This window comes from Corvus brachyrhynchos, unplaced genomic scaffold (genome assembly GCF_000691975.1).
Source record: "Corvus brachyrhynchos isolate BGI_N302 unplaced genomic scaffold, ASM69197v1 scaffold312, whole genome shotgun sequence".
Lineage (NCBI taxonomy): Eukaryota > Metazoa > Chordata > Aves > Passeriformes > Corvidae > Corvus > Corvus brachyrhynchos.
In genome coordinates this window covers 376,381-398,302 of record NW_008236640.1, presented here as the reverse complement: position 1 = coordinate 398,302, position 21,922 = coordinate 376,381, and the positions used below count along the sequence as shown (strand labels likewise).

Here is a 21,922-nt window from a genome sequence, read left to right as displayed (position 1 = left end):
CTGGAAGTGTGGAGAGAAAGGCAGCTGGAGCTGGAGCTGTTTGGCTGGGACCCAGCCAGACATCACTTTTCCAGCGTGTTCCAGGCAGATATGGACATCTTGATGCACCAGCAGCCCTCCCTCCCCATGCCACCAGCTGGCTGGAACATTTCACTTGGCACCTGCCAAGGCTGCTCGGTCAAATCCAACGTGGCCATGCCATTCCTGCCTCACAGCCGCTTCAGTCCCATTGGGAATTTTGGTGCATGAGCCCAAACAGCTGCTGCTTGCAGAGGTGTGTTTTGTCATTTTTTCAGCAAAACGAGCCTGAGAGGCAGTGCATGTAGCAATTTGTTAGATTAGCAAAGCACCCGAGGCTCGGAGGAGACGCCACCTGCGTGTTCGGGTGGTTTTGCCAGGAAGCATCCCACTGAGCCTGGCAGCCCCGTTGCTCCAAGGCAGTTCCTGGGGAACCACTCTGGCAGCGTTTGGAGACACCCACTCAAATGTGTGGACACAGCCCGAAGTGGGCATGACACGGGGAGAGATGGAAGATCAGCACCATGGGGACATTGGGGATGAGTAACAGAGACAGGAATGCTTGTGTCAAACCCCCCTCTGAGTCAAATCAGGCTGAGAGCGTTCACAGGCAGGCGCTGTAGGGCGGCACATGGTCAGACTGGTTTTGGGAGCTAAAAATAGCAGCAGAGTGGAGTCAGTCCTTGGTTAATCTGGGCTTGTTTAGGCCAGACGTCCTGATCCAGTTCAATACTTTTGTAAAAAGGCTGCATTAACAGTGCTGCCGAACTGGCCCATTGCCCACTAGGGTGACACTGGCCACTGGGCACTGGGCCAGCTTGACAGGGTGACTTCAGCATCCTCCTCCAAAGGCTGCGACGAATTGTTGGCCTGGCTCATTCTCCTGAGACCTCATACAGTTGGTCACAAGCAGAGCTGGGATTTCTCTGCTGGACGTCTCAGCCCCAGGCTCACGAACATCCATTTCTGTCCCCAGAATTCTGCTGGCAGGCCAGAGCTCTCTAATGTCTAATAACAACACTATGCCAAGATGCATTTTTGAACATGGCTAAAAAGCCCAGGACTTCCCAAGGAGAGGGAGGGGAGTGGAGGAAGGCAAGGCAGGAAAATGAGCGTGCATTGGTGATCCACTCTGTTTGGCTTCATAATAGCCTAAATGTTGTCCCCTGGACATACTGAACTGTCCAGTGATGGAGGGGGCTGCTGAGAGCAAATGCATCGGTTCTGGTAGCTCTGGGATGAGTCCTGTGCCTCTTTTCCTAGAAGAAATTATCACTGCAAGGGAGAGGGAACTAGAGGAGAGCGGATGGGCAGAGCAGGGTGTCCTGGTGTCTCCAGGCTGGCTTGGCTTGCCTGGGAAAAGCCCAGGCCATCCAAGTGGCAATTTATGTCACTTCTGATGCTGGGACAGAAGGTCACTGGCTCAAAACTGAGAGAGAGATTACTTTGCTTGCCCACAGTCAGCTGATTAAAACCATATTTTCCACACATTTGAGTAGTGATTAGTATGAAATGCAAATCTCATGCAAATTGGTGCAAATGGCTGGTGTGCACAGCCAGCTCCAAAGTCAGTCATTTTCCTTTCCTCTGAGGCATTTGGGCACTTTTAATGTTCACATGGGAGAGCTGGACAAACCCACTTGTGACCCGAGCACGTAGCTGAAGCAAACAGCGTGGAGAGAGTGGGGAAAATCAACTGGCACCTGGATTCACTCACCAAATGACACCTAGCTTGGGTGCATCAATCCATGGAGCTTGTGCAAAGATCTTTATTAAATAAACAGCTACAAACAGCTCAAGCATACACCTCACTCCCCAGCCTTCTTTATCTTGTTTGCCAGAGCCTTCCTGCAGTTCTGTCTGTGGAATGGCCTGTCCCTTTCCAAATCAAAATGCCATAATGCTTGCTGGATAAAGTAACAAAACATGTTTCTCTAAGGATCAGATTTGGAAAGAGGGTCTATAAACACAACAAAAGCAAAAAAAATCCCCAAACCCGTTGCCTCAAAGAATAATTGCAAATATATATGCACAAAAATATGTGCATATTTTTAACTTGACTCCTGTTTTCCTTTGGCTTGCAGATCCAGAGCATTGCTTCAGTCTGAAATGCAGTGAGGCCAAGTTTCCTCACTTCCAGGCAGCTTTGTGGGGACAGCAGAGGGGCCAAGAGAAATAAATAAATAATGGCTCACAGAGTGAAATATTATATTTAGCAAGGCTGATGGGTCCTCCTGAAACCCGGTTGTGAAAACTTTAAAAAGTGTCTGTTTCCTGTAGCTATCAGCATGCTGGGAGAGGGGAAGCCCTACAGGCTTGTCAGATTTTTTCCCAATGGCTGCAGCTTTCACAGCTGGTCCTGATTTGCCTGGATATTGCTCATTTTTCTAGAGCTCGTAACAGCCCTGGAATGGAAATCCTGGCTCCCCTGGTACCCAGTGCATCTCCATGGTGTGCTGGAGGGTGAAGGGTGCCAGCCCAAAACTTATTCATCCTGATTAGCTCTTGGCTTTCCCTGCAGTTTGAGAAAACGAGGCTGGAACCATGAATAATAGAATGGATAGAGGAGGCCTAATAAAGGACAAAATTCATGGTGTGTGTAAGTCCCATCAAACAAAGGTTTATGCTGCTTGTGGCGCTGCCCTACTCCACACGCCGTGTTCACAGGGCTTGAGTGTGCTGGAAAACAAACCCTTACTGTGGCTGCCTGGTGATTGTGAACTGCAGAAGGGACACGGGGCTGCTCTGGGCTTAAAAAGGCAAAAGCAACCCAAGCCAGCAAGGAGGCTACAAGTGCTGGGGCTGAGTGCCTCCAGGCTGTGCGTGTGTGTGTGTGTGTGTGCCTATTAAATATACATGGCCCTGCTATTTGTGGGACACCGGGTGTGTACCAGGAAGGTGGCTGGGCTGACGTGTGATGGCTCAGCAAGCACAGAGAACTCGCTGCTTATACCCAGATCTTCTATGAATCAGATGTAAATCTTGCCATCTTCAGCTTTCAAACCAGCCTCCCTCTGCCGTTTTCTATGGCACAGCTGTTTCAGGTGGGAAACAATGGCATTTTCTGCCCCCCTGGAAAAGCTGTGGTCTCCCCTTCTGACAGGGCTTGCTGCCTTTCCCCAGGATGTGGTGCAGGGTTCTCTGCTCTTCAGCTGGAAATCATTTTTGTTCGCTGCTTTTCTGGCAAGGCCCACTGCATGCAAATCATTGTCCACTTGGAATGTACCTTGGGCATTTTTATCTGCGTTTCTGGGAGCTGGGAAACATGTTTGTGTGCCTATTTCTAGGATTTTGACATGCAGCTGTTCATGTGAGATGTAGAAATGGAAATCTCATCTTGACGAGTCACTCTGGAATTTTCCTCCGAAGATCAAGTGAAAGCAATCATTAATATGGGGCATCATTTGTAGCTCTGTGCAGAATAATCCTCCAGGCTCCCTGGCAGCTATGAATTGGAAAACAATAAAGATTATTGCTAGAGAGTTCTTTTTTTAAACAAACAAACAAACAAACAAACAAAACCCCAATCATGTTCTTTGATACACTGTCTAGCTCTCAGAAAAGGAGGCAGCAAATTGAAAATCTCTCTCAGAAAATACATACAGCAGCATTCCAATTTCTTAAGGTTTCGGGGTTGTTTTTCTCCCATGCCCTGACATCTTTCCCGAGTAGTGCCAATAAAATTAGAGACTTTTGCTAATGTGATCTGCGAAGGTTCCTCTGGGGAAACAGCAACCGTGAGCACATGTTCACTTCCGGGGGGGCTCCAAGGCTGCTGCAGCTGCCCCTGGGCTCCAGCCGAACACATGAGCCCTGTGCACGCAGAGCTGCGGCTTGCCCCAGCTCTCCTGGTGCTGCCACGCTCGGAGCTCCTCTGGAGCTTCATCCCCCACTTGCTGCTGAGATTTTCCCCATTCATTTTGAAATGCAGTCAAACCATGCTGCAGATAGAAGCAGGGGGAAATCTGACAGGATTGTGTGGCCTCACAGCCCCTCTCTTCAGCTTTGGTCCGGATCCCCACACATTTTGCTGCACTTGATGGTACCATAGGCTGAGACTTTGGGTGCTCTTGCAGCTTCTGGCCCATCACACTCATGCACATGACCCTAACTCACCATGCTTGAGCCCTGGGGTGGTTAAGGGTTTAATTTAACTTAAATAGCTTTAAAATGTGAATGCTGGTGAGAAAATAAAACTTAACTGTGTGTGGCTACTAGAGGATCCCTACCTGACTGTAGTAAATAAATATGCTCATGGTCGGCTCAGCATCCTGATATTCAACAGGAAACTAGATATCATGATGAGATGATGTGAATTGATGTGATGAATGACAGCAGGGGGGCTGCCTTGCAGAGCATTTGGAAGGCTGTCTCAGTGTGTCTTTGAATGGAGTCTCCAGCTGACATTTCATTCTCTTCTTTGAAAGCATTAATAGCCCCACAACAGCACTTGTCCATGCTTGAAGGAAAAGCAAATGAGTGTCAGAGAGGAAGAGGGGCAAGATACAAAAGGCAGCTTGTACTTCCTGGCTGGTTGTTTTGGTCAATTTGGTTTCCTCTCACTACACTTTATTACGGTTTCCTTGAATCCTGATAGTGTCTTTAGAACACTTCTGAAAATCTACTTTTATAATACTGCCGTTGCCATCACTAGGGAGGCCTTCTGGAGCCAAAGGCAACTCAAGCTAGCTTTGCTTCTATCTTTCTCTCTTCCCCTCCCTGGCTCTGCCCTGGGAGGACTCTCTGGGAAACCATTTTCGCTCGGCCTCCCTCCTGCCTTCCTTCCACCCACCAGCTCCTGAACCATCCCAGTGGTTCCCACCAGGCCCACACTAGGAAGAAACTCCCAAGCACAATACTGAGGTGTGTTCCCACTTCTTCATGCTTTAAATGCTTCTAAGCCTTCTGGTATTAAATTGCCCTTCCCAGGAGCAGCAGGGGGGTTTTTTTGTAGCATCACTCCACCTGCAGCCAGAGAATACAGCACAAGGAGCGGGTTCTACGTGCCCAGCCAAGCGCTTGGACAGAGTTAAACTCTGGCTTTCCCCAACAGCCCTGGCTCACTAACTCAAGCTCAGGATCAGGATGGACAGAAAAGGAGAATCATCCCCTACAGATCCCAGGCTGAGTAGGAGGGGGCAAGTGTCTGTGTGCCAGCAAGCTTCATCATTCACCTGGCACAAGCTGGTAAGGAGGGCTACCAAAAATACTGCAGAGCCTGCCATCCTTGCAGCAAGGATGCAGGGTCTGTGGTGCATGTGCCTGGAGACATTCATAGCTCAGAGGCCAGCAGTAAGGAGGAGGAGGAGGAGGGGAGGCATGGCTGTGGAATTTCTCAGGCCCCATGGCTGCCCCTGCCATGAGTGGCCAGCCAGCTTTCCTGTTTCTGCCAGAGCTCCCTGCTCCCCAGCGGCTCCCAGGCACAGGAAAAGCCCTGCTGAGGGCACAGCCTGTGCAAAAGCAGGTTTGGCACTGGGAAAGAATGGAGCATTTCCAGAGCAGATTAAATCTTCCAAGACTTTGAGCTGCCAGTTTGAAGAAGCCTACGCATTTTGCAAGTTTTTAGAGTCTTAGAACTTGGTCTAATTTAAGCAAATTGGCACATCCTGAGCACTAGAGAGAGATCCTTCTGCTAAGTTTCGTCCTCTGCAGCAAAGCATAAGGAAGAGAGAATTACTCAATATAGTGTTTGGGGAAAAAATGTTTGCATAGGCAGAGCAGCATTTTTTTTTTCCCAAAGCTCAGACGGTGAGGCTTTTCATTACTCTCTCATCAGTGGCCACTCTACATGGAAAGTTTCATTCTGAATGGCTAAAGTCTGGCAAAGCACCAAGCAGCTGAGACAGACTCTAAAATAGTGGAAAGTTGTGGGCAAGCTTAACAACAGGCACTGCCTTTAACTCACAGCCCTGACTGCATCAGGCATCCGGATGAGCATGTGTAAGATATGAGGATCTGCTGGAGAAACAGCATCTGGGAAATTTTCCCGCTCCTTGCCTTAACTAAGGATTGCAGAGGGATCGAAGCAGCTTATGGGCTCTGGGGTTTGTGTGGGAATTGCCACTTCCACATAACATCTGCAGTTCTCAGCATAAGAGAAATGTGCAGCTGGACCTGAGGCAGCTCCTGTGCAGCCCTGGCGTGAGGTGGGGCTGGAGAAAGCCCTGTCTTCGTGTGCAGTCTGGTGGTGTTTGTCTTCTGACCTTTAATGGTGCATCTTGATGATCTTGGATGTCTTTTCCAACCTAAATGATTCTGTGAACCTGTGACTGTCACAGGAGCGAATCCAGCACATGTGTGTCCACGGGGCTCTGCAGTAGGATTTTTCCATCCCGTATTCCATGTATCTGCCAGCCCTCTGATCTTACAGACAGACACTGGAGCTGCTGAGCTGGTCACAAAGGGTGTAACTTTTAGCCCCACACACAGCTGGTTTTACTTTTCTCCCACAGGGAGATCTCCTCTGAGAACCTGAACACACAGGTCCAGGCTGAGGCCACCAAATGCTGTGTCCTGCTGCCACAATTGCCATAAATGGGGCTAGCACATGGCTGAAACCTCTGTGGGCAGGGACTTTTCTGTATTGCCATTTTTGAAAGCTCCTGGCCATTTTCACCCAGGTACATGCAAACCAAACTATGGACGTTTTCCCCTGGGAAGAGGGGAAGAGCTGCTGGCCAAGGCTGAGCCCATCACAGGCACCCTGCCCAGCCTGTTAGGCAGCAAAGCCATCACAGAGTGTTCAAGTGCTCTTCCACTCTCACATTTCTCTTGGCCACTTGGTTCCTCTTATTTTAGCTTTGTTTGAACAATCTCCTTGGTAACTGGAGACAGAAGCAGAATTTTTTCATCCTCCTCATCGGATTGGTTTCCTGCCTATCTCGGCACTGGGAGGGATCCTTGGCAAACCTGTGTTTGCTTTTGTGCACCCACCACAGGCTTTAACCCCATGGATCACGGGGACTTCAGGAGACCTGGTGTCTCTTTCAAAGGGTTTTTATGCACAGAGTTACAGCTGAGAGGGACATATTTCACAACTTAATTTATTTGGCAGTAAACAGGTGGTGTGTCAGTCACAGTGTGAGTGGTGGCTCTTGAAGTTGCCCACATGCTCCTGACCTCCAGAGCGTCCAGCAACAAGGAAACTCCACTGGAATGGCCCTTGTCAGGATGCTGCAGCCACCAGAGTGGCAAAACCCTTCAGCAAGGGCAGGGAATGGCTCCTTGCTGTGGCAGCACCCTCCACACAGGCCTCAACTGACGCACTTTTTTCATCTGCCCTCTGGCGATGGAAGTCATTGAAAAGGAAGAGAGGAAAAAAACCCCAAACCAATCAACTACCAAGCTGTCTGAAGATTTGCTGGGCTGGAGACATAGAACCCCACTGCTGGCACTCATGCACAGGCTTTTCCTTGGCCAGAGCCATCCCCAAAGGATGGAAATAGCAGCATGAATACACCAAGCATCACCTTTAGTGCAGACTTGAGATTTTGGGGTCATCTGTTGACTCAATGGTCCAAACAGTGTCACTGCTTAAGGCAGCATTGTCCCAGCAGCAGCCCCTCTCTGGGGCTGGCTGAATACTTTATGGGGCACAGTGTGAGCTCGCTGGCCTTATCCCTGGGTAGAGGGGTTAAGAACTCAAGATCTGTATCACCTCCCTCACAGGGCTTGCCTTGTGGCATAGTGACAGCATGGCAAAGCACTGGGGTATAGCTCTCAGCTTGGGTGATGGTCTTCAGAGCATCCCTGATGTTTCAAGCCTGCATAATGACAGCATTTCATGTGCTGGTACCCAGACACTTCACGTCTTTTATGCCATCAGGTAACCTCTGATACTGTTCCAGCACGGGGCACTTGCCAAAGGGAGTCTGGACCAGGAGTGATCTCTGCATCCAGTCACTTTAATTGCTAGAATGTGAGGATTCCACTTGAGCCTCCCTAGAACCCTGACAGGAGACCACTTACAACTTCTTCTAATAAAAGTTCAGTGTGACTCTACTGTCCAAGTCTTGAAATCAGCCCCTTGCATCCCTCACTGGATGAGGGATGATAAATGTAGTGATAGTGAAGTGTTTGCTCCTGCCACACCATCAGGAGGCTTTGATCCTGCAGCTGGGTCACCATGCCAAGAATTTTGGAGGAGTGTCTGGAAAAGCAGGGCCTGGTCTTTGGGGCCAGCCATCAAATAAGAGGATTCAGACACATGCCTGGCTGAGCATGGAGCTAGAAAGACTATGGTTGCTGCTCTTGAAATCAGACCTGCACATTCTGTATTGATGTTTGCCCTTTGAATTTTTGTGGCATGCCCTCTGCTGTCGCTGAGCATTCCTCGTCTTCTCCTTCTTTTCCCATGTACAGCTGCTTTTCCAGCAGCAGAGCTGGCTGTCAGCAGCCCTGGCAGAGTGGCAGGGCACAATCAAGGCTCCTTGTCAAGTGTCTTCCCAAACAAGAAGGGAAATTCTCCTTCTCCCTCAAACCCAGGCAAGCAGGATTTGAAATGTGCCTCCCCCTTGCTGTAGTAGCGGTGCTGGAGCAGTTCATGTATTTCAGGCTTCCTTGAATCCTGATTCCTGGTGCTGAAGCCATGCTATTAGACATTGACCTGTTATTTCCAGTGGTCCCCACTCTTTTGTTCAGTCAGGTTTAATTCAGCAAAGTTTGCTAAATGTTATACAGAACTGCAGAAATGCCCTTTTTGCTGGCAGGTGCTCGTTGAAATTCATTTTGTGGAGGCCAAAAGCCATTTAAAGAGTGATGTCTCCTGTTTGAGGAGCATTGTCATGGCAACTATCCAGGTGCACACAGGGAAGAGCAACTCATATTTATTTGAAAGGTGAGAGCAATTATTGTCATGAGGGGGAACCTGGCTGCAAAGAAAAGCTGGATGTGTATTTGGATGCAAGAAGCAACTGTGTGCCAAGTTTCTCTCCCCTTATTTACCTGCCTGCACTACCCACAGACCTGACTGCTCAGCCGGGTCAGTCAAGAGAAAATCCCAGAAAGGCAGAATGGGGGAATGTGTCAGATTTTGGCTCTTAACCCTGTAGGCTTAGAAGTGGGATTTGCAGGGTTTTACACTGAGCAAGGATGTTGGGCTGGGCTGAGCCCTGGGCAGTCAATCCTTTGCTTGCAGCGCAGGATGGATTTTTCAGGACTAATGCAGTTTTCAGCTGGCATTGGCAGGGCTGTGCACAGCCAGGGGAGAAGTCATTTTACTCTGTCAGCTTTCCTGGGTACCTTAAGTAATTGCTGCTGGGGGTGTTTTTGATCAAATTCACATCAAATGTGTTTTCCCTCCTAGCCATCAGTGGTATTGCACTCTTTGTGCAGGCTGTCCTTGGGGCTCCAGACACCGATCTAGATGGGTCTTATTTGATCCCCCAGGGATCCTGCCTCCAGCAGGCACTGTGGGAGCTTTGAGGACCGTGGATCACTGTCACTAGACGTGCATGGCAATGAGATTGGGGAAAAGCAGGAAAATAGTTTTTTCCTTGTGTCACCACATCTGGAGCCATGGAAGAGGAGGCCGCAGCTGGAGCTGTGGAAATATTTAAGCATGACCAAAGGCTCAGGCACTGGTTTGGGTCAGATCAAGAGAGTGCCATTCATCTTTGCCCAGCTGGTCCCTTGCAAGATGTGACACTGGCAGATGAATGAAGTGCATTAGTCAGAGCACAGAATTCACAGTCACAGCAGAGCAAACATTGAGGATTCGCCAGAAAAACATTTCTGATCTGACAAATCCTTCTCAATATGGTCTTCCTAGGAGGAGAGTCAAGCAGCATTTCAGTCTGGCATGGGAAATCATCTTACCTGGCAATCACTGCTCCTAAAAAGTATTTTTTGAGGCACTGAGCATCATCCCAGCTATTTGAGCAGCAACAGCCCTCAGTCTTCCTGTCTCTGCAGACCACCTCTCATGCCTTGTGTTCCTGCAAGGCCAAGGAAGAGCAGGCTGGATCTTTTTCCAGGATTTTCCTGGTAGTGATGCTCTGGAGCAGGACGGTGTTATGTATTTGAGCCGTATGTTGTCATTTAAACTCAGCCCATCCCGAGGCTAGGGGAGCAGTTGGTTTAGGCAGACATGGAAATGACAACACAGCCCTGCCGTCTGATAGATTCAGGAGGCCTTGGGGAAAGAGGTGGAGGGCATACAAGAAAATGAGCGTAGCCAGATGAATTTTGGCTACAGAGGTGGGGGGAAAGGTATGGAGGGACCATTTCCACTTCCCCCTCCCCTTGTTTGCAGTGTCCAGGCTGGTGTGCTCGATCAGTTTTGGGAGGCATTGGACTGTGAAGCTCCACACAGACCTGGGCTGCTGGACCAGCAAACCAAGCTGCCACATCAGATCAGCTCACATCCACACTTCCCAAAGCGTGCGTCATGCTTCGTTTCAGGCAGGTTTTCGTTTTCCCTCCCTGTCATGTTTGCAGTGCACTGCAGGCAAGATTTCATTAAGTACAGACATTTCGTGTCAGCAAGGCTTGGTTCGGCAAAGGATCCTGCATGAGTGGGTGACTCATGGGACATCTTACACAGATGGGAACCCATCAGCAGGGACAGAAATCCTGATGAACCCTCTCCTCTGTCAGACACCACTGTGGAACAGCTAAAAGCATGTGTGGCACAAGGTCATTCACATAATCTGGCCCATTTTTGCCCCTCTTCCATCCCTCAGGAAGGTTTGTCCCTGCACTGGCTGAGCAGGTGTCACGTTGCCCTCACCTGTGTCCCCCACCACACACACTTGCCCTGTGGCTGGGACAAACACCTCCACCACAGACCTGGGTGTCTCTCTGCACGTGAAGCTGCCACCTCGTCACCATAAGGTGCAGTTTTGTTGTCAACTGGTGGAAGAAAAGCCCTGTCAGCTCCTTTCCCTTCCCAGCAACAAGCAACTTCCTTCCTTGCGTATCTGTCAGGAATTGGAGCAGGGAAGCTGCTCTTGGTGGTTGGCTCCAACCATGCCCGTGGGTCTGGTCCAGGCTCCTCACTGTGGCTGAGGCCCATTTATGTGGCCCTGACCTCTGGCTCAGGTGGTGTCCAGCTGTAATGATGATGATTTGGGAGCTTTCTTCCCCCTGGCACATGGTGCCTCACCACAGCCCCTCTGCGCAGGCACTGCCCGGTGCCCAGTGACCACATGAGCTGTGTGAGGCATGGAGCTTCCCAAGCCACGTGCCCATCTCTCATGGCAAGCTCTAACTTCAGCTAATTAAGTGGCTGGCTGACAGGCAGATGTATGAGAAATCAATGTGGCAGGGTTCTGTGGGAGTCTGGGAGTGCGTGCTAGGACAGGCAGCCCCAATGGATGTGGCTTTGCAGTGTCACCTCCAGAACATGTGTCCCTCATGGCTATCCCCTCACTGTAATTGATGGCCCTCTGGGTGGGTAGTGCTGGTCTGTTGGGACATCAGGGCTGGCAGCACCAGGCTTAGGCAACACAACCCACTCCTGACTGCCCAGCCCGGGTGTTGTAGCTCTGAATCTGCAGCTGAACATCCTCCAAGCTACTCCTGTAGCTCTCCTGGGTGATCAATGGAAGCTGGATGGGTGACAAGCTGCAGAAGTGCATAATTCCCTCTATTGATTCAGGAACAAGTGCCTGTGCAGACAGCAGCAGCGTGCCATGTTCTCATGGGCCAGCTTGTTACTGACTGCTCTAACAGCTGGTTGTGTGTTTAGAGATTATCATTTTCCTGGCCCACTGGAGACACCATCACTGACTGTGTGCAGAAGTTCTTGGCTATTCCAGCTCTGGCATGACTGTGGTTCTGAAAGAGAGCTAAGGAAGTGAGTGCTGGACTTGAGACATCTCTGCTCCTGGAGATCTGGCCTGGTCAAGAAGTGCCCTGGATGATGTCCCCTGTCCTCCAGCGTGTCCTGCCTGAATCTTTCCAGAGCTGACTTCTGATGCCCTCCAAGTTCCCGTGGTCCTTTTGCAATGCTGGTTGCTCGTCTGAGCCAGGAGAGCAGTTTCTGCCATTTCATGGAACTAAGCAGTACCGTGTAGAGTGGGAATGGCAGTATATTCACAGATATACTCAGGATTTCCAGAGGTTTGCCATGACTGTGCAGATATTCGGGTTCAAAACGAATGCAAAGGTCCATGGAGATCCACACCAGTAATTTCTGATGCCATTTGCTCCCTTGAGGGAAAAGGCCAGTGGAGACAGGAGAGCTGGGACTCCCAGATCCTTACATCTTTGCCCCATGCTGCGCCCATCTTCTCTCCTGCTGTCAGAAAAATACTTGCAGAGAAATATGTCGCTGTTGATCTCAGTCCTGCTCCTGTCACCCTGTGCTGGGCTGTTCTAGCTCATTACATATGTACCTGTCCCTGCACATGCATGAGATTGCTCACAGGGTGCCCTCCCCAGCTGGCATTTTGCTCCAAGCATTGGTTCTCTTCATGCCCTGCCTTTGCCATTGTACATTGGTGTAGCAGCTCTTCCCTAGAGCATCTCCAGCCAAAAGGACTTTTCCATGGGCTGTTGCAACTGAGGGTTGTGTGGGAATGCTGTGATAAAAGACCTCTTCAGTTCGAATGAATAGCATGGTTTGAAATGAAAAGTAGGTCCTGATGGAGGGCGTTGGACTTGGAGTGAGGGCAGAGCTTTGTATGACACTGGTACAAAGACACCACTCCTCTCCTGTTGCTGCTGGGTGTCTGCAAGAGGAGAAGGGCTGGAGCTGCAATTCTGCAAGACGTGTTTACTCTTTGATTTCCAGTACACGGAAATGGAATGAAATTCATTCCCTCAGCAGTTGCTTTGACTGCAGACCCAGGGAAGTGCAATTTCTGGTACAGAAGTGCAGACAGTCAGATGGGTCATGGATACCCTCAGTCTTCATGCCAGAGCAGGGCTCCTTAGCTCAGGTGAGATGGACCCAACACCAGTGGAAGGAAAACCCCGTGGTTTGCTGCAAACTTGCCCCATTGTATCACTGGAGGAAGGGAGAGGGAGGTGTGTCAAGGCTGGTGGTTTATATCAACACAGGACCTCTATCTCCACGTGTTGGAGAGATTCTCCAGAAATTGTTCTTTCCCACCTGCAGCATGACTGAGGGTCAAAAGAGGAAAAAAATAATCCAGGTATTTCAGGGGCTGTGGTGTTTTGCACTCATGGGATCCTGGGTTTTTGGCTTTAATACCCAGCTCCTGCAGACATTTGGTTATGGCAAAAACGCCACTGTCAGCCCCAAATCAAAGCTGATTCTCAGCTTCTGTGTAGAAGGGACAGCTTGGAAACACCCTCTGTATTGATCCCAGATTCCCACGAGGTGAAGAAAATGGTTTAGAGGCAATGGTTTAGAGGCTGCTTAATCTTCTGCTTTAATCCTTCGGTATTTTCCCTCTTTCTTGTGAATTTGGGATTCCTGGATCCTGGCCCTGCAGTGAGGCAGCATGGGGGATTTCAGGGTGCTAATTAGTGTCCCTTTGGTTTTCTGTTATACACTATCACAGCTTGTTCTGAAAGAGCCCCTGAGTCGCAGGAGAGAGAGAGAGAGAGATCTTAAATGCAAATTTCAGGATGTGCTTGTGCTTTGGGGACTTTGGTCTCCCCATCCCGCGGTGTGCAGCTGGGAAAGTCCAGGGACAAGGAGTTCAGATGCTGCTGCACCCAGTGCTGTGGTTGCTCTGTGAGCCTCAGCCAGCTGTCCTGGCTCTGCCCACGCTCCGCCTCATTCCCACCACGTTCTGGAATGCAAGGAAAGCCCGTGGGGGCTCGATGCTGCTCACATCCTCACAGCCACGGCACATCTCTGCGTGGGAGAGGAGTGAGAGGCAGGGACCACATCGAAGGGTCCAGCAAGAGCAGGGGGACATCAGTGCCTGTCCTGGATTGCTGTAGAAAGCAGTCCTCACTCTAATGCAGGATAAGTCGTGCAGTTGCCTGGCCCTCCTCCTTTGCACTGACCGAGCCGTGCCACACGTGTGCGGGACCCTGGGAAGGGGCTCTGCAGCAGGCAGAAGGCTCTGATGGAGATCAGGCACGCTCTAAAAATAGCCTGTTTTATTTTCACATCCTTGCTGTTTCTCAAACACCATTAGGAGGTAATCCTTTTCTCCAGGATTGCAGTCTCATCCCAGGGACAAATTTGCCTCAGCAATTTTTGCTGATTGGAAATTCACCCAGAGAGCAGACTTGCCATTTGTTCTGCCTACCCATTTTCCCAGCAGCCTCGTGCAGCAGAAACAGCAGCAGCGCACATGTCTACCCAGCACAGGGCACTTGTTCCCACCCTGGAATGATCACTTGGAAAACTGCGTAACACCACCACCTCCTGGCAGTGGCACTTAAAGCCCCATTAGTCTGCTTTACTCAGAGGAGTCCTATTGGTGTTGTATCTAAGCATCAGAAACGTATTTTTTTAATTGGCACCCAGGTTTCTTTTTGTGAGAGAGAGTTATTTTGTGGGACTTTGAGGAATGCCACACATGGCAAGCCAGAGCACACCCATAGGAAGTTTATGTCTTGATGCCTCTGCTGCCCTCAGAATTTAGGAAGGCACCTCTCTTAATTAACTTTCCTGAGGGGGGTTTTCCTACATGAGGCCGGGATGCAGTGTACATTTTAATGGGAGTCGTCAGAAAAATTATTTATTTTGTTAGTAATGTTTCTGAAATCATACCATTCTGGTAATTCTATCAGGTTCTCTTTGAAAGCTTAACTGAGAGCATTTTTATATCCTTCATTAGTTTTTTAATACGTGGTAATTTCCCCTAACTCATCAACGCAAAGCAAGATCAGCTGCCTGCTTGGTAACCATTTTTCCTGTGTACAAACCTATTGCAGCAATAATTACAAACTGAACAAATTATTACAGATATTCATTATAAAATACAATTACACTGAGCCGTGCTGCATTGTTGCAATTTTCACAGCCATCACTCGCTCTTGAGTAAATGGTTTCATTAAAAGCATGAAGGGCAAACTTAATACACTCCTGACTCACAGCAAACAGCACAAGAAATCATCCTGGCTGTTCCTCCGAATGCTTGAGGTGTTTACCCTGAATGAGTAGAAAATCTTGACTCTGCTGCCAAATACTTGTCAGCTTAACAGAGGGGCTCTGGGTGGCCAGTGCAGATGTGCAAGGAGGGGGGAAACCCAGAAATTACGGCAGTGTGGCCTCGGTTTCACTCCCCTAGAGCGTGGCTTTCTTCCATGTTTATGGGTTTTCAGTGCTGGGACCTGCCAGGAACAGCAGAACCTCCTTCATCATATACTGGAGCAGCCTTGGGGCTGGGTGCTCATGGAAAGTGCAGGGGAGCCGGGGATGGGACATGAAATATTTCTTCGAAGGACAGGGCATTCAGGCTTGGGCAGGGAGGGAGCAACAGGGAAGCTGGTTTAGGTAAAAGCATTCACAGGAGGGCAGTGCTGTCAGGGGAGTGTGGGGGAAAGCAAATCCAGCCAGAAGGCCGGCAGCAAGCACAGGACTACAATCACCGCCTTGGCTTTTTGTTTTGTGCTGTTACTCTTTCTTACTTCTTGTCTGGATCAAGATGAGAGCCAGGAGGAGGTCCTGTCCCCACAGCAATGCCATGACAGTGAGCAGAGCCTCCAGGAAGGAGCAGAGGCTGCTGGATTTCTGTCTCTGTTGTCTTTGCAAGGACTTTGCACTGTAGGAAGGACCACAGTAGCACAGGTGCCCCCCCCATGTTTGTACCCCAGGTATGGTCACCTTCTGGGGAGCAGCTTTCAGCTGGGTGCTTCTGTGAGTCCCTGAAAGGAGCTGAAAAACGTCTGTGCCAATTTTTTTCCACTGGAAGAGCAATTTTTACTTTATCGGGTGGCTCAAGGAGCAAATCTCTCTCCCGGTGGCCGCAGCCTCTCCTGTGAGGCTTTCAGCTTCTGTGCTGTGTGCTTGTGGCTGTGCTCTGAGCAGTGACTCTGCCTTTGGACCTGTCCTGATGATGTTCCAGGGGCAAATTCAGCAACCCTGGGTCACCTGAGAGGGAATTGCTGCTCGTCTCTCCAACGGGAGAGGATTAAACCTTGAAGGCTTGGGACAGGATGTGCTGCCTGTAAAGTAAAATTTGAAAAGTAAAATCTCCTATCAGTGAAGCTTTCCATGTGCCCGCCCTAACCCGGAAGGCCGTTTTTCCTTCACATTCCCTTCACAGAGAAAGTCCTAACTCCAATGTCCCTTTCAAGCTTGTAAATTAGAGCCTCCAAAGCCCAAACTGAGCAGCTGATCATGAGGTTGTTCATGAATCTGCTGAGCCTGGGGAGGCAGAGCCTCTTCCATATCCAAGCTTGAGCAGTGCATCATGCTTCCAGAGGCTTGGTCTGTGCTGGTTCCCAGTGCTGGTGCCTATGCAACGTGTGCAAGCTGTCAAGGGGCTGTTGTATACCACAGGTTTTTGGAAAGGGACATGTCTTGCCAAGACACCTCTGGGGAAGGTTGGTCCAGGCTGTGTCATGCCCAGCCATGGCCTCTGGCCGTGCCAGGGAGAATGGCACCTGCAGGCTGCCGGTGCTCTGTGGTCCATGCCCATCCTGAGGCAAGCTTGGCCCATTGGCTCCTGCCCTTTGCTTTTGGCTGTGCTGTCCCTCCAGCCTGTGCCACCAAAACCACTGTTTTCTGTCCACAGCCCCTTTCTCCTGCTCTTTCCGCCCTCCTCCTTTGCCTCCTCCTTCTGTTCTGCTCCCTGTTACTCCTCCTCCCTTTTCCCCCCTTACTCTTGAATCTCTATTTCTTCTTCTCTGTTCCAGCAAAACGATATCGATCAAGGTGATAGATGATGAGGAGTATGAGAAAAACAAGACCTTCTACCTAGAGATCGGGGAGCCCCGGCTGGTGGAGATGAGTGAGAAGAAAGGTGGGGGACGTGCTCCGGGGCTGAGCCCAGCCTGTGTGTCCCTGTCTGGCTCACTCATGTCTGGCACCTGCAACACTGAGCTCACATCCCCAGTGCCTATGGAAAAGGGCAGGAGCAAGGCCATTCCCCATGCCCCCTGAACACAGCCTTTCCCCAGACCACCAAGGCACAACCTCAGCCAGGTGGTGAGGATGCTCCTGCCCTTCCCCATATGCCCGTGGGGGGATGTGCAGCCCCTTTCCCCCACCCAACCATCTCTGTCACCACAGCACCCGGGCAGACGTGACCTGCATGTGTGTGCGATGCCAATCATGTGTTTGCCTTTGTCTTGTGTTCCCACAGGAAATTCATTACCCTTAGAGTACTTGACCGTGAGGAGTATGAGAAAGAGTGCAGTTTCTTCCTTGTGCTTGGGGATCCGGTGTGGCTACGACGAGGAGTGAAAGGTGTGAGAGTAAAACCAGACCAGCTCTCGAGACGCTGCCGCTTTCTCTGTGTCTCCCTACTCTCACACTCCTTTCTCCTCGCACTTTGGCTCCTGGCCGTTTTGCCCTCCCTCCTTTGAAGCTTGGCCGCTGCACCTTTTTGCTCTGTTTTCTTTCCTCTTTCATTTGGAGAGGACTCCATCCCACTCACTGGGGCTCCAGGGAGCGAGGAGTGCTCCTGGGGCCACCCCGGGGCATCCAGGCAGGGGACGAGGAGCGTCAACCCAGCCCCCTGAGACATTTTGGGAGTGCTGCCCTGCTGCACCTTCATTTAATCAAAGAGAGCATCCAGCCTCGACAAGTGAAAAGGGCAACGCTGCATCATTTTTACCAGAAGATAAAACAGCTTTCACTTGAAATAAAATGCATGGCCAGAGCAGTAATTTTAGCCTTTTTATACTGGCGCTAGGATCTGAAAATAGATGAAAATCACAGCCAAAGTAGGTAATACCATGAGATGCAATCCGTTTAGGTAAATCAGGTTATGCTCAAATGAAGTTTCATGGCTCTGCATTGGATAATAGCTTCTCACAGGAATAATAAAAACAATTTCCTCTTTCATCACATTTCTAAACAAAATGCTAAACTTCCCAAAAAGACAGAGTTCACCTATTTTTTTTTTCTGCTAGAAAATGAGATGAGGATTAATGGCAACAGCTGGTTCTGCACACAATTGGTGGCTGAGCAAGAAGCAGTTTTAGAGTTACTTTAAATATGGACCATTATTAAAGCCTTTGCAGAATGCTGGTCTGTCTGTCTTGGAGCTGCTTTCTAGTCTCTGGGACATCAGCTCTCCCTCCAGCAGGGATGGGGCTATAATATATTATTTGATCAGAACAGAGAGGGCACTCCGTGGTCCCCGCACTGAGTGAGGACATGCCACGTTCCTTGTCAGCTCAGGTGCTAAGTCAGCTGCGTCATCCCCTCCATCAGCTTCCCTGCTGGCTTATGTGACTGCCTAACAAAAGCTGGGCTAAAAAATCAGACACACTGGCATGACTCAGGCACTGCAGGTGGGGTCTGTGTCATTAAATGGTGCTGGTGGCATCTGTGGAGCACAGACAGTGCTGCCAGGATAAAGTTCCACATGGACAGCTCAACTCAGCAGCTCCATCCTTGCCCACAGGGGCCATTGTGGGCTCAGCCTTGCAAGTCCAGCAGGAGCAAGCATGCTTTCCAGATCCAAGGTTTAAAAATTGTGGTCCCAGCTCTGGAGATCTCAGCTGAAATTTTTAGCTAAAAATAAAAGGAAAAGGAAATAAAGTTTCTCATCTTCCTGGTCACAAAGATAACTGAGGAAACCTGAGAGAAGCTCAGCCTTGCCAACTCACTAGGTGGGAAGACAAGACAAAATTTTAAAGGACTATTTAAAGCAGCTATTTGCTGCTTTGGCCATGCAATTTCTTTTTTTTTTTTTTTTTTCTTTTAAACTAGTTTCTTTGTACTTGGTTTTGTACAAGAAGCAGCAAGGCAGGAGGAGTGGTGTGCTCAGAGAGAGGAGGGCATCTCTGAAATATCACCCCTGGGCTGTGGTGTGGCCCAAGATCCACCAGGGCACTAAGGGAGAGGCTTTTTCTTTCATTTTGGAGATCTAAAATGCTGAGCAACAAGACCCTTGAGCCAAGCCTTGCCACAGATTTTTCTTCTCTCATTGTCTGTGCCAAAAGTGCAGCTGCCGCCGGAGCCATTGCTCCCCATCAGGCAGCTGGAGGAGGTCAAAGCCAGTAGCTGCTGCACATGGGACATCTTGTGTCCTCCCCTGGGGCAGAACTGCCTCCGAGACCAATGGAAGATCTTGCACAAACAATTCAAAGGGGAAAAATGAATTTTTTGGAGTGTGTCTTTTAATCCCATATCCACCCCATGTTTGCAATGGTTTTTATTTTAAATCCGCAATCCCATGAAACCTTTCTGTTCCTTTGTTTTTAGTGTCTTTCTCTTAACGCTCACGGTATCCTGCAGCTTTACAGATCTGAAATCTCTGCCCTGGGATCTGGTGTCTTTCTGTGGATATCCCTTTTGATTTCATTATTCATTTACTTTTCTTCTTCTGTGTTTGTCTCTGTCTTCTTCACAGCCCTGTTGTTGAGTGAGCTTGGTAAGCGCGCATTCATTTTTCCTTTCCATTTTTCTGGTTTGCATATTTTTGGAAGAAAATCGATTTTGCTTGATGTTTTTCTCCACTCACAGCATTCTCTTTTAGGGTGGTCAGCACTAGTTAAGTAAGCTCAGGTGCCTAATGCCCCATCTTTCCTGAAAGTAGAGCCCCAAAGTCAGCAATATTAACAGGTGGTGCAAGGAGCGTTTTTGGGGTGTGGTGCTGTTGCAGCCAGAGTAAAGCTGCCAACACTCCGAGATACAAACCTGTGCCACACAAATTAACCCATCACCTCTAAACTGGCGTGGCAGAAACAGGATTTCCTGGCCACTTAGGGATGCTTGTGGCTGGACAGGAAAGTTGACCAATCCTTTTTGAAGAGACAGTACAAACTTTGCCTTTGAATTTCCTTGCTGGCCACTTCCAGGATAGGGCAGCTGGGGAGGGAAGCAAAGCCATCCTCGTTCCCCAAAGCACCCTCAGCTCTGGGGCAGACTTGCACTGTTTTTACCCCTTCCACGGCATTTATGGGACACCAAGGGGTGGCAGCTTGCAGATGTGGGTTGAAAAGCCTGTGTTCAGGTGTCCCCACACTATCCCTGGGGTGTGTGGGTGTGCGTTGGGGAGCAGCCCCCATGTCCACAGTGGGGCAGGGAAGGACCACCATGTCTGTGTTGATGTGCAAATGCTAATCCTCATTTACTTTCTTTCTCTCTCTCTCTCTCCCTTTTTCTCATTTTTGGTTTCATCTAGGTGGCTTCACCATCACAGGTATGGATTTCTACTCTTCCCCTGTCCCCCTGTTCCTTTCTCTTCATGGCCATATGCTCACCCCGCTCTTTCCTCTTGGTTTCCTCTTTGCTTTTGTTCTGTCCTGGAGGGAAACTCTGGAATGGTAAGAAGGCGCTGAGCCACGGCCTCCCCGCCCCGGCCGGTCCCATTAACACCGTGTCCTCTCACAGAGTGCTCTGCCTGCCACACACACCTAACTCCACCTCGGGGAGGGTGACCTGTCACCGCTGAAGTGACAAGCAACCCCTCTCCATCTCTTGGAGCTGAGTGAGCTTCTCCATTTAATCCAGTCGTCCCTTCCCTACGCACTGGGCTCTTTCCTCACTTCCCAGGCCTGAGCCAGGTGCCTGAGCACTGGGGATGTGCAGGACCCCATGGCTGCTTCAGATGTGCAGCCCCTGCCCTTCCCACCGGCGAGACCCAGCAGCAGGGCCGGCTCATCTGTCCTGAACCAGCCAAGCTTCCCTCATTCAGCTGAACAATGCAGGACGAGAAGGTCCTGGGTCCCACATGTTGCAGAGCCGCCCCTCAGGAGCCCTGGAAACATAATTCAGATTTGAGAGGCTCTGGCTCCAAGGTGGGTCCCTCTGGCCTGCAGGAGGAGAAGGGCTTTCCTTCAGCTCTGTGCCACCTGAGCAGACAAGGGGCAGCCAGCAAGGGAGCAGCACTAACCCCGTGTGACATAGGAGTGGAGTTTACTAACTGCATGGGGACAGCTTGTGCAGTGCGTGCAGTCCCCCCTGCTGATCTCCTGCTGATCACTTTAATAGGCAAACCTGTCTTCAGGAAGGTCCAGGCTAGAGATCATCCTCTTCCTTGCACCGTGGTCTCCATCCAAGGTATCTGTGGTGTGGCACCATGTCAGTCTCATGTGGACTGACTGGGGCATTTGCCTACTGACAGATGAACTCCAGTCCTTTTTAGCCCTGATGTTCTTCTGCCCATCCCTCAGGTGGACTGGAAGGGAGTTCGGTGGGGTCTGCACAAGGGACAGTGACAAAGGGCATGCTGCCTGCAGTCCCCATGCCCCAGAGGTTGCACAGATGACAGTGGAGGTGCAGACCTGCTTCACTGCTCTTGTAGTCCCTCTGCTGCCTCCTCTCTCAGGGTTTGGAGCCAGGCACTGGCCTGTGGATGGCTTCTTACATCTGTGCTATTTCCTCCAGCCCCACCATCGCAGCAGGCAGTGGCTGGCAGCCCCCTCTCCAAGGCAAATCCCTGCTCAGGAGGAGGCAGAGCCAAGATTTCATGTGCATCTTAGCCCTGGGGCTGCTGACAGTGCTCTCTTGTTGTAACAGGCTGGTGGAATTGTCCTGACCGTACCTCAGTGCAGGCCTGGAGTGCTGAGGAATGGAGCAGCCTCAGTGCTGATCTTTCCCCTTCCCAGCATCCCTGTGGGAGAGACAGCAATAAGCTATTCCCCAGCCCCAGGATGAGCAGGACTCCTCCTGAGGTTGGATGAGTTGCAGACCTCTTGCTAGCATTTCATAAAACTATCCTGTCTTTCTGTTGCTCCTGAACTCCTTCTCCACTGTTCTGTCGCTCATGCTCCCACCTGGAGGCTTCCTGACCTCCCCCTCTGGCAGGAAGCCAGATCCAGAGTGACCAGCTGGGCCTGAATCACCCACAGGCTCTTTGCTTTGCAGAGGAGAATGAAGAAAAGCAGCCACTGACCAGCAAGGAGGAGGAAG

General features: G+C 50.2%; 2 protein-coding genes across 8 annotated transcripts in view; both read left to right on the top strand.

The window, feature by feature from the left end:
• SLC8A1 (solute carrier family 8 member A1) overlaps positions 1-21,922 on the top strand; it is a 138,519-nt gene that overhangs the window by 97,592 nt on the left and 19,005 nt on the right. The window contains exons 4-9 of one of the 7 annotated variants that reach the window (XM_008644361.2): positions 17,199-17,302; positions 19,419-19,439; positions 20,193-20,210; positions 20,320-20,334; positions 21,002-21,070; positions 21,878-21,922. The exon at positions 21,878-21,922 is cut by the window's right edge and continues 86 nt beyond it. In XM_008644361.2, the coding sequence (XP_008642583.2) occupies positions 17,199-17,302; positions 19,419-19,439; positions 20,193-20,210; positions 20,320-20,334; positions 21,002-21,070; positions 21,878-21,922 (272 nt within the window). Of the gene's footprint in view, positions 1-16,749; positions 16,857-17,198; positions 17,303-19,418; positions 19,440-20,192; positions 20,211-20,319; positions 20,335-21,001; positions 21,071-21,877 lie in introns of all 7 variants that reach the window. The other 6 variants (XM_008644353.2, XM_008644365.2, XM_008644363.2 and 3 more) reach the window with 6 other exon arrangements.
• The window catches only part of GINS1 (GINS complex subunit 1), a 25,573-nt gene continuing 22,696 nt past the window's right edge, over positions 19,046-21,922 (top strand). Inside the window, exons 1-2 of the mRNA XM_017726712.1 lie at positions 19,046-19,055; positions 19,996-20,001. Of these exons, the coding sequence (XP_017582201.1) occupies positions 19,996-20,001 (6 nt within the window). The 5' untranslated portion in view covers positions 19,046-19,055. The remainder of the gene's footprint in view (positions 19,056-19,995; positions 20,002-21,922) is intronic.